This window comes from Neofelis nebulosa, chromosome 2, assembly GCF_028018385.1.
Source record: "Neofelis nebulosa isolate mNeoNeb1 chromosome 2, mNeoNeb1.pri, whole genome shotgun sequence".
Lineage (NCBI taxonomy): Eukaryota > Metazoa > Chordata > Mammalia > Carnivora > Felidae > Neofelis > Neofelis nebulosa.
This window is the reverse complement of record NC_080783.1, coordinates 163,999,989-164,012,005: the sequence shown is the minus strand read 5'-3', so window position 1 is coordinate 164,012,005 and position 12,017 is coordinate 163,999,989. Positions and strand designations below refer to the sequence as shown.

The window sequence follows — 12,017 nt, the reverse complement described above, 5'->3', positions numbered from 1 at the left end:
GATTGATTACCCATCTAATGCATGAATATTTGCAAATGATTTTCTATTCTTTTGGTAATAACCACCATACATCTCGTCTGAAAACCCTTTTAAGAATCTGTCATGTTCAGGGCACCTGGGTGGCTCAGTTGGTTGAGCGGCCGACTTTGGCTCAGGTCATGATCTCGCGGTCCGTGAGTTCCAGCCCCGCGTCAGGCTCTGTGCTGACAGCTCGGAGCCTGGAGCCTGTTGCAGATTCTGTGTCTCCTCTCTCTGACCCTCCCCCATTCATGCTCTGTCTCTCTCTGTCCCAAAAATAAATTTAAAAAAAAACTTTAAAAAAAAAAAAAAAAAAAAGAATCTGTCATGTTCACTGTAGTGGGTTCAAGTGTTCCAAAATTTAATTTTCTCTTGAAAGTTCAGATGTTGTCATCAGCGACAAGTTTGTTTTTCGTGAAATGATAGCCTTTGTTCATTTTTTCAAGAGAATGTCTGCCAGTACCTAGTCTGAACATAGTATGTCAGACATATTCTTCCAGGTAAAGGTGATAGTTCAGGGGAAAAGCAGTTAGTTACGCTCACAACTCAGTCATGACAGTTTCTTTGATAACAGCCATTGGCCTTTTAATAAGTATGAGAAGTGATTTTTGCATTCATTGGACAGAACATTGCTTAAGGGACTAGATTTAATATTTAGTACTCAATACTATGTCACTAGTATTCAAGGAGCCACATTTTCTGTGTACCTCCACGTTTTTGCTCATAATGTTCCTTTCTGCCTAATGATCTTTACTACATCTTCACCTGCACCTGAGGAACTCATTTTTGTTTGTTCAGGATCAACTAAAATTTTACTCTGACGTGAAATATTGGTCCTACTTATAATCCTCATCTTCCAGGACCATGCTATTCTAGCTTAGTTTACAGTAAAAAGGAGAACCTAAGTTTTTTTTCTTCTGTATATACCAAACTACATAGTAGCGTTCTCAGATTTTAATTTGAATTATTTTAATATGACCAGTGGGAAATATTTACAATGAAACATGTATTTCCTTGAACAGAGTGTTTTTGGACACTTGTAATAAACAACACCTCATAACAGAATTATTATGGGTTGTAGTATCTTAAGCATGTTGATCTGTAAAATGACCAGTTACTTTTAACAAACTTTTAATATGCTATGTATATTTTTGATTTCTTTTTTAAGAGCTCATATAAGATAGTGTGTTAAAGTGGCTCTACAGCACATCACTCTTAAAAAAAAAATAGCTGTTTCAGGACCTTAGTAAATTTATGGGTGTGGTACCCCTGCTTATTAGAATTTTTTAAGATATTTTGTATTATTAATCACTTTTGTTTAGAAAGAAACTAAGAATGTGCTTATGAATTTTTCTACATCTGTAATTTTTCTGTACACATTAAAGGCAGGAAAAAGGAGTTAATAACTCAGTTTAGCTAAATGGTTATTGACCATTAAGTTTTCTGGCTTTAAGTTTTCTTAAAGCCAGAGTCCTCAAAAGATGAGTAGTGCTTAATTCTAGTAACATCAATTTTTATTTTCCAGAATTTTTTTTAACCTTCAAGAAGAAAGTGATTATTCTGATATTTTGTATTCCATATCACCCAAAATATACTATTATTTCCCTTTCCTGAAGTTAGGCAACATAGTAGTTGTTAAGAGTAGAGTGTTGAATAAGGTAGACATGTATATACTCTCCATTTTTATTAAGCTTACAGAAAGGTACGTAAGTATTACATGAACATTTCCTAGGCTGTAGACATGTATTGAGAAGGATTGTTCATAGTAGTTTCCAAATACAGTAAAAAAAAAAAAAAAAAAAAAAGATTTTTTTTATCACAATTTTTAATTACAAAAATTTAAATCACAATTTAATTACAAAAATTTGAATTTGGTAAGACACTAGTGATAGGTTTTGAAACACCAGTTTGAGATAATGAGACAAAAGAAGCCATCTTAGCACATTAATAAGAGGAAAGAAGGCAGTCAGTATTTCTTACGTACACCTACACTAAGGCACTGAGCTGAATTTTATTTTTTATATTTTTTAAAATTTTTATCTTTAAGAGAGCGAGCACAGGCAGGAAAGGGGCAGAGAGAGACACACAGAATCCGAAGCAGGCTCTAGGCTCTGAGCTGTTAAGCAGAGATCCTGACGCGGGGCTTGAACTCAGAAGCTGTGAGATCATGAACTGAGCCTTAAGTTATAAGCTTAACTGACTGAACCACTCAAGTGCCCATGAATTCCTTTTTTTTATTTTTTTTTTTTCTCTTAAGAGAGAGAGCATGTGAGTAGGGGAGGGGGGAGAGAGAGAATCTCAAGCAGGCTCCATGCCAGCACAGAGCCCAACACGGGGCTCAGTCCCATGGCCTTGGGATCATGACCTGAGCCAAAATCAAGAGTTGGACATACAACCCACTGAGCTACCAGGCAACCTGCCCCGCCGCAGAGCTGAACTTTTTAATTTCATTTTAAATGACAAGTACTTGTAATATAGGTGCTGTTGTTTTTCCATGTTCAAACAATGGGCTCAGAGAATGTTTTAGATGTGCTGCCTTAATAATTGAGATTTGAACACAAAAATCTTTTTCATTTCTAAAGTGTCTATCCTCTGGACAACTTGAAGAAGTGAATGCAAAAAGTTTATACTAGAAATTTTCCCTAGAAACAAGTTGAATGGTCCCTATAAGTTAAATGACAAAAGTCTTGGGGCGCCTGGGTGCCTCAGTCGATAAGGATCCAACTCTGAATCTCAGCTCAGGTCTTGATCTCAGGGTTGTGAGTTCAAGCCTCACATTGGGCTCCATGCTGGGCATGAAGCCTACTTAAAAAAAAAAAGTCTTAAGCAAACAATACAATTTATTTTTAATTATTTGTAAAAGAGGATAAAATATAAGAAGGAGGATCATTGACAACATCAAAAAGTTAATTGTGCTTAAGTTCTGGAAGAGAAAGTATATAGGATTGGGGGTAAAGGAGGAGAGGACACAGAGAGAAATACTTCTGTTACAGGACTGGAAAGGGGTGATCACTTAGAGATAATGATCATGTTGACGGGAAATGGGAGTCAAAGAGACAGTTTGTGCTGAGTTGCATATTTTTATATAAATCTGCATTGCTCGGATATCTCTTAAGTTGTAAATCAAGTGAAATAATATCTCAGAGAACAATTAAAAATCATAGATGGCAAGAACACGTTAAGTGGATTACATTTAAAAAATGCAAATAAGAATGGTACCTACTCAACAAGCTTATTGTGAGAACGAGTATTTGTAAGGCACATGGTAAGAATATGTAAGTATTTGGTAATAGATACATAGATTTAACCTGCAGTAGTGAGGATTCACATAAGATACATGATAAAATTCTGTGTAGTTGTGGAAGATGATGCAAATGAGTCAGATAACTTTCTATTTTCCTTCATTGTCTAGCACTGTTTTTAGGCTCAGACTTGTAGGGCATAGGAGGACTATTTTGACAGGTAAGGTGAGAAATTCCAGGTGTTAAAAAAAAAGTATTAATTTCTAGTGTATCAAAGATGTTTTATTTATGGACTAAATGAATAGTATCAGCAACTGACAAAATTACTCATACTTATTGATGGTTAACCCATATGTCTGAATCATTTGATGCTAAATGAAACAGTTACAGAGCTAGTCTTTCTACATTTATGTATGTGTATTGGCTTTCTTTTTGCATTATTAGGCGATCAAGAAGCAGATCAAGAAGGAGATCACATTCTAAGTCAAGAAGTAGGCGACGATCCAAAAGTCCAAGACGGAGAAGATCTCATTCCAGAGAGAGAGGTAGAAGGTCAAGGAGCACATCAAAAACCAGGTACAGTAGACCATTGACATTGAGTGGGAAGACAAATTTTAGAGTTTCCAAGACTTAAATACAGTGCTACTTAATGACAAAAGAGGTGGTGAAAGGGGATAGGACTAGACTGGAGAAGAAACTCTTTAAAGTTTGAGGAGACTGACATTTGTTTTCTTGTGCCCTTTTGCAAACTTGAGGCTTCTCCTTATAGCTGAAAACCTAGATAATAATTTCTTTGTAATAAAATTTCTTAGCTATCCCACTTCTTTCATTTCCTTCTTTTCACTCAACCCTGCTAAGCATATAGTGCTACCAGCCGTTCCTTTGGTCTGCTAAAGAGTTCATGGTAGACAGCCATGCCTTAATTCATCTTTACAAATGTCATTGTCAGCACCTTATAAATATTTTTTAAGAACTGCTGAACCACACATGAGAGTGTCTCATCCCAAGATTTGGAACCAGCAGAAGGCTAAAGTTGAAGGATTCATTAAACATCCTACCTTAACATTTTATTTGGACTTAAACAAGAATCCATTCAGTAGTCTTTTTCATTTAGGGCCAGACCCTTTTAAGTTAATATGTAGTCCTGAGTAACATCTACCAAATCATTGTTTTTGTTTTCTCATTTCAGCCACCTTTAAGGTGACAAGAGAACTACCACATTTTAAAAGTGACTAAATTTTTTCTTCTCAAATTTTAGTTGTCACATAGTTTCACAATGTTTTTTTAGCAACTTTTCTTATCAATTTCCTTAATATTTGCCTAAATTTTTAGAAGCAGACCTTTTATTTTAGACTGTTATCCATTTGTATAATTATGTAATTACAATAATAAAGACAACTGGTATCCAGAAGAATTTATTTTTTGGTGAGCATATAACTCAACTGGGAAAGGAGGCTTTGTTACTATATTTTACAGAGTGAGTCATCTTAATGCAATCAATCAAACAAACTTGCGTAATGAAACCTTTATTATACAAAGAGGAATTGGGCATTCTTTTCCTCAAGGAACTTTTCTTATATAAGAGAGATTAATGTGATTACCAAGGAAGTATCATTGTTAGTCGTGTTAGAAGAGACTTGAGAAGTGACTGAGTATTGAATTCTGATAGATTTGACGGGCACCTGGGTGGCTCAGTCAGTTGGGCATCTAACTCTTGATTTAGGCTCAGATCATGATCCCAGGGTTGTGGGATCGAGTCCTTTGTCACGGTCTACACTGAATGTAGAGCTTGCTTAGGATTCTCTCACTCCTTCTGCCTATTTCCCACGTTCTTATGCTCACTTTCTCTCTCTCTCTCTCTCTCTCTCTCTCTCTCTCTCTCTCTCTCCCTCAGATTAAAAAAAAATCTGAAAGATTTGACTGGATTTAAGAACATGGTTTCAGGTATAGAACGTAGTTTACAAAGTTAGCATACATTCTTAGGAAAACAAGTATTTTGGTGTAGGGGAACTAGGAAATGAGGTCGGAAAAGTGTAAGGAGACAGGTGACACACGGAAGGCTGTGTTATTCACACTTAGACACACCTGATCCAGGAGGCAGTGTCTCCAGATGGAAAAGTTAATGGAATCAGGAGCTATTATTTTCAGATTTGTACTTTGAAAAGATTTCTGATAAAGGATCAGCTTGTGGAAACATGACTGGGTCTCCTTAAGGGACTGTTAGAGTAATTGGAAATTAGATGGTAAAGACTTGAATGAAGAGAGGAGGTAACTCAAGGAAGCAGGGTGACCAGAGAAGGAAAGGAGTGAAATAGAAACTGTAGCATAGGGCAATTAGCTTAGGGGGAAAAAAAAAGAGATACTTTAATGTCTAAAATTATAGAATAGTTGAGGATGGGTATGTATACGTTTATAGGGTTAAAGGACTTGTCATTCAACAAAGACATTGGTTACCTTTTGCCCAGAGTCTTGGAGAAGTTGAGGTATGGTTGTAGCAACAGTCCATTATGATGGGAATTATTTTGATAGCACTGAATAGCCCAGAATATGTAGCAGGAAACAAAAGTAGAAGGTTGACTTGGTCCATGGTGAAATTAACTAACAACATAGAGTATGTGCTTTAGAATATTGGTAATGTTGGGGCGCCTGGGTGGCGCAGTCGGTTAAGCGTCCGACTTCAGCCAGGTCACGATCTCGCGGTCCGTGAGTTCGAGCCCCGCGTCAGGCTCTGGGCCGATGGCTCAGAGCCTGGAGCCTGTTTCCGCTTCTGTGTCTCCCTCTGTCTCTGCCCCTCCCCCGTTCATGCTCTGTCTCTCTCTGTCCCAAAAATAAATTAAAAACGTTGAAAAAAAAAATTAAAAAAAAAAAAAAAAAAAAGAATATTGGTAATGTTGACGATTAAATCCAGTGGCACATTGTGGGGTTTGGCTTGATAGTAGAGGACATAGAGCCATGGTGGGTTGGGAAACTGGTACTCAGCTGAGAGAAGAGGTTTGAAGAGCCTAGAAGCAGTTATTAAAACTATTGGTGTTTATTGCCAGAGTATATACCAAGAAATTGGCCATCATCCTTTATTATTTTCTCATCATACAGTCTGTTTTGTTTGTTGGAGAGTTTTATGTGTAATACCAGGAAAATGGGATTTTTTAAAATTTATTTCCTACAAATATGCCACTTGAGCTATTATTCTCATACTGTTTCTATAAGAATACCATTCATTTTTCAGGAATGAGATTAGATTTCATTGTGCTTTTTGTAGTGCTATATTAATTTATATTAGCTGACTCTTCTTATGCATTCATAAATTGTGTTCATCTATTAGAGAAAAAAAGAAAGAAGATAAAGAAAAGAAACGTTCCAAAACACCACCAAAAAGTTATAGCACAGCCAGACGTTCCAGAAGTGCAAGCAGGTAAGGTGGCATTAAGAGTTCTTGGCATGTTTTAAAACTTTGTTTGCAAGAATAGTAGACTGTGAGCATTAAATGTTTTCTAGTACATCAGTACATACTTCAGCGCTGAAGTTTTTTTAAGGCAATTTTGAAGAGTAACCTAAAGTTCTGTTTACGTTTTATGGTGTTACATTTGAAATGACATGAAATTCAATTATAAAGGTCAGTTTTTATGTTTGCCGTATACATTTCACGTCCTGATTTGGTTTGCTTGTGTTCTTTTCCTAACAGTTAAGTTTTAATGTTCATGTATGCTGAATTGCTACATTAAGTTCATTTTATTATAGTAAGTCATACTTAAAATATCCACATACATAGTGGTTTATTGATAAAATGAGAGGCCATATGATTTGTTCAGAAATCATAGAAAGGATGTACAGAAATACATGTGCAGAATCATAGAAAGTCAAATAACCAAATTTAAATTTGGCAAAGGATCTGAATTGACAATTCTCCAAAGAAGGTAAGCAGGTGTCCAATAAGTGCATAAAGAGATGTTCAACATGAGTCATCAAGGAAATGCAAACTAAAAACACTTCACACCCACTAGGATAGTCATATTTTAAAAACCAGATGGTAACTAGTGGTTGGTGAGGATGTGGAGAAACTGGAACTCTGAACATTGCTGATATGAATGTAAAATGCACATGGGTGGTTCAGTTGGTTGAGCTTCTGACTTCAGCTCAGGTCATGATCTCACAGTTCATGAGTTCAAGTTCATGAGCCCACCCATCAGGCTCGCTGCTGTCAGCCTGTCAGCGCAGAGCCTGCTTCAGATCCTCCGTCCCCTCTCTGCCCCTCCCCGACTTGTACTCTCCTAAAAATAAATAAATATTTTTAAAATGGGGCAGATACTTTGGAAAACTGTTTGGCAATTCCTTAAAAGTTTGAATTTCTTGACACAGCAGTTTCATTCCTAGGGATGTACCCAAAAGGAATGAAAACCTAATTTCCACACAAAAACTTTTGCATGAATATTTATAATAGCATTGTTCATAATAAGCCAAAAGTTAACCCCAGTGCCCATTAACTAACATGGGTAAACAAAATGGTATGTTCATACAATGGAATATTATTCAGCAGTAAAAAGAAAATGTACTGATAGATGTTACATTTTTGTTGCATACATACTATGTGACAAATACAAAACATCTGTCTAGGGTATTTGGAGTTTCGATTACACAGAGCGGTAGCAAAAAGAGTGAGGTATACAGACTTGACAAGCTTAATAAATATTTGATGAATGAAAAGTTGTGTGTAATGTTTCTGGTGGTAGAGGTCCCAGGGCTGTAAGAGTCGAAAAGCTTTTTTTAAAAAAAGACAACCGAAAATGTGGGATTTTGATTATTTTTTGTGCCTAAATTATAATAACGGTCATCTTATAAGTCTTAAAAATTTTCGGGGCGCCTGGGTGGCACAGTCGGTTAAGCGTCCGACTTCAGCCAGGTCACGATCTCGCGGTCCGTGAGTTCGAGCCCCGCGTCAGGCTCTGGGCTGATGGCTCGGAACCTGGAGCCTGTTTCCGATTCTGTGTCTCCCTCTCTCTCTGCCCCTCCCCCGTTCATGCTCTGTCTCTCTCTGTCCCAAAAATAAATAAAAAACGTTGGAAAAAAAAAAAAAAAAATTTCAGAACAATGGCAGGCAGAATATTTAAAAAGAAAAGAAAAACCCACAGTTTTAAAGATGGGAAAGGCTATATACATCTTAAAAACAATTGCTCAAAGCAGGGTTGATGGCAACATGATTTGTTGGAATGTGGGGAGTTAGTTTGATCTCTGTTATTACTAACTCTATTCCTTGAATTTTACCTAAAAAAAAAAAAATTGTTCTGGAGTTTATTAGCAATTGACTTTCATATCACAACATACTTTTATATACCTGTTCTAGCCACTGAATTTAAACCAGTTTCTGAACATTTACTTCAGACTTTTTCCTCACGCATTAGAACTTTTGTCTTTAAGAAAACTTAAGGTTTTCTTGAGGACATTAAAGAAAAAGCACACAGTTTGCAAAAACATTGCAGCTGTTTATTATTCGTTTGATTCTTCAGCTCAAAACAGTATTTGAAAATGGGTCTTTTGGAGGCACCTGACTGGCTCAGTCTGTGGAGCATGCGACTCTTGAAGTTGGGGCTGTCAGTTTGAACCCCACATTGGGTATAGAGATTACTACAAAAAATCTTTAAAAAAAGAAAAAAAAAACTAAAAGAAAATAAATGGATTTTTCATTACCAGAAACTTGTAGGAGTTCATAGTGGAGCTCTCTCATGGGCACATCTGCTATGATGTGTCTGCATATTTTAGATAATACTGTATTTTAAAGTCTAGTTTGCACATTTGTGTTTCTAGAGAGAGACGACGACGACGAAGTAGGAGTGGCACAAGATCTCCTAAAAAGCCTAGGTCACCTAAAAGAAAATTGTCTCGCTCACCATCCCCTAGGAGGTAAGAATATTAGTCATAGGGATCTGTACTTCTCTATATTTCAGAAACTGTTTTTATTTTTAAAATTCTAGACTTTTCCTTCCTTTTCAGGAATTAAAGTGCTTAAGAACATGCTGATCTATTCATTCCCTCCATGCTTGAGACTGTGTTCTAATAAACAGTGTTTGGGAGTGAGCGTTTAGACCTGTAACCCGCTTCCAGTCCTCTTGCCTATATTATTTGTGCACAGCTTGTATCCGGTATCTTGAAATTGGATCTTTGTTCTTCGTGTCGTATGAATTCGGGTCAGGCTCACCATCTGAAGAAGTTTAAACTTACTGCTACACTTAAGGGTGAAACTTCTTGAGTGTTTCCTTTAAAGCATCTTTTTTGAGAATTTTTTGCTGTCATCCTAGACATAAAAAGGAGAAGAAGAAAGATAAAGACAAAGAAAGAAGAGATGAAAGAGAACGTTCAACAAGCAAGAAGAAGAAAAGTAAAGATAAGGAAAAGGATCGGGAAAGAAAATCAGAGAGTGATAAAGATGTGAAAGTATGTTTCCAAACTAATTTACTTAGATACTTAGGGTAGTGCTGGTAATTTTAAGAAGTGGTTTTTCTGTGAAGACGTTTACTTTTTTTATTCTCCTTGGCAAAGCAGGTTACACGGGATTACGATGAAGAGGAACAAGGGTATGACAGCGAGAAAGAGAAAAAAGAGGAGAAGAAGCCAACAGAACCAAGTTCCCCTAAAACAAAAGAATGTTCTGTGGAAAAGGGAACTGGTGATTCACTAAGAGAATCCAAAGTGAATGGGGATGATCATCATGAAGAAGACATGGATATGAGTGACTGAATATGGCCTCCATGGGAATCCAACTGTATACATGCATCAGTGTCATTCCTTTGTGTGATTTCTTAATGCTGTATTTGTTCATCTCAAACCTTGATGTATACAGCTCTGAGTTATAAATGGTTATAAAGCTCCTGATATTGATATTAGTTATTTACATCCAAAAGCTTTTAGAAAATGACACATGAGTAACCAATTCTTGACATGGTGAAATCCGATTGAGTATCCAAGCAGTTTTACTATTCTGGTGCTGCTTCATAACAAAAATGAAAAGCTGCATGCATCTACAGCAGGCATGGATTGTTTATGTTGTATGATCTCCTTTATTATAAGTAAGTTCACTTATAGTATTTCTAGAATTTGATTCATTGCCGTAATAGAGCCATGTAGGGAATGCACTGATTGCATGTTATTGTGGCAGGAATATCCTAAATGTCATTAAAATCCTCCAACATGATGGATCTACTTATGGTCTTGTTTGTTGACATGACAAATTAACATTCTTACAGTTACACCTGAAAATGAACATTTGAAATAGATAATCCTTTAAGCCTTGCGGCTAAATTTTTGTGGCTTTTGTTTAACTTTGAAAGGTTATATATGCACTAACCTTTTTTGATGGCTGATTAGGCTTTAATTACAGAAGCAAGATTTCAAATGAAACTGTCTTTGGCAGTGAGTAAATAGCATATTTTGAAGTAGAGTTGTATACTTTTTCATAAGGTGTTTGGGAATTTTTTTTTTCCTGAAATAATTTATTCCACGTCTACATCAGTGAAAACTTCTGCCTATCCTGAGTCCATCTGTAAGAGAAAAGTTATCTCTTGTCCTGATTTTCAATTTTCCACTCTTATTAATTTGTTTTAATCTCAGTGTTGGAAAAAGAGGGTAGTGCATTTTAAATTGACCTTCATATGCTTTTAAAATAAGACAAATCTACTTGATAATGTACTTTTTATTTGATCTCAAGTTGTATAAAACCAATAAATTTGTGTTACTGTTACTGCAGTAGTAATCTTATGCACACAGTGATTCCATGTTAAATGCAAAGTAGTTAGGCAACTGTTTTCTTAGTTACAGGAGTTTCAAGCTTCACTTTTGTGCAGTAAAAACAAAAGTAGGCTACAGTCTGTGCCATGTTGATGTACAGTTTCTGAAATTGTTTTACAAGACTTTGATAATAAAACCCTTAAACTCATGTTCATGTTCCTGTAAAACTGTATTTGTATTTATTTACACTGTTGAATGTATGACATTTACCTCATTCATTTTACAAATCAAGTTCTTTCCCCTTTCAGTCCACATATTGAAATACAGTAATGAGATGAAATCCGTCAGTGTAGCGATTAGTTGCCATCAGAATTGTCAAAGTTGATTTTATTTCTATCTAAAACAGTCTTAGTGTAATTTTATTTCTCATATTCTGGGCGTAGGAATGGGGTTGAGTAAAGCAGTTAACTTTAGGATAAATGATCCCACCTATATCTAGTAAATTTATATTTTCAGTGAAATATAAATATTTGCCTTTTCTGGAATAGTATAGAAACTGTCAATGGTATGTATCTACTGTAAAATACTAAATAGTATATTTATTCAGTTATGAAATGAGTAGTGTTTGGCTGGCATTAAGGAGAAAATGAGACTTGGAATTGTAGCTTTTTATGCAAGTTTGAGTATAATTTTTTTTAACTTTTAAAATGCCATATAGAAAAGCAGCATTGTTTTTACAGTTTGTAGTAAGTAACTTTTTAAAGATTTTATCAAAGGAATTTTGTCTATAGTGAGTAAAAAGTTCTAGTAATGGTCCCATTGCGTTTTTTAAACAAAGTTGAAGACAAATGACATTTGTTTAAACTTTCGAAAACTTTTTTAGTAAGGGTTGAACCATATGACATTGCCATTTTTGTAAGTCAAAAAACAAGTAAAATATTGGCAGTTTCATGTGGTTAAACCTAATAGTAAAACCTGTTTCCTCACTTGTAATCTCTGAATAAAAACAAATATACTAACTTTTCAAAAGCAGTTAAGAAA

General features: G+C 35.7%; 1 protein-coding gene across 6 annotated transcripts in view; it reads left to right on the top strand.

Annotated features, from left to right (window-relative positions):
* The window catches only part of SRSF11 (serine and arginine rich splicing factor 11), a 44,312-nt gene extending 33,128 nt beyond the window's left edge, over positions 1–11,184 (top strand). For 3 of the 6 annotated variants that reach the window (XM_058717011.1, XM_058717010.1, XM_058717009.1), the window contains 5 exons: positions 3,705–3,836; positions 6,583–6,672; positions 9,039–9,155; positions 9,551–9,686; positions 9,792–11,184. In XM_058717011.1, the coding sequence (XP_058572994.1) occupies positions 3,705–3,836; positions 6,583–6,672; positions 9,039–9,155; positions 9,551–9,686; positions 9,792–9,989 (673 nt within the window). In that variant the 3' untranslated portion in view covers positions 9,990–11,184. The remainder of the gene's footprint in view (positions 1–3,704; positions 3,837–6,582; positions 6,673–9,038; positions 9,156–9,550; positions 9,687–9,791) is intronic. The other 3 variants (XM_058717012.1, XM_058717014.1, XM_058717013.1) reach the window with 3 other exon arrangements.
* The last annotated feature ends 833 nt before the right edge of the window (positions 11,185–12,017 follow it).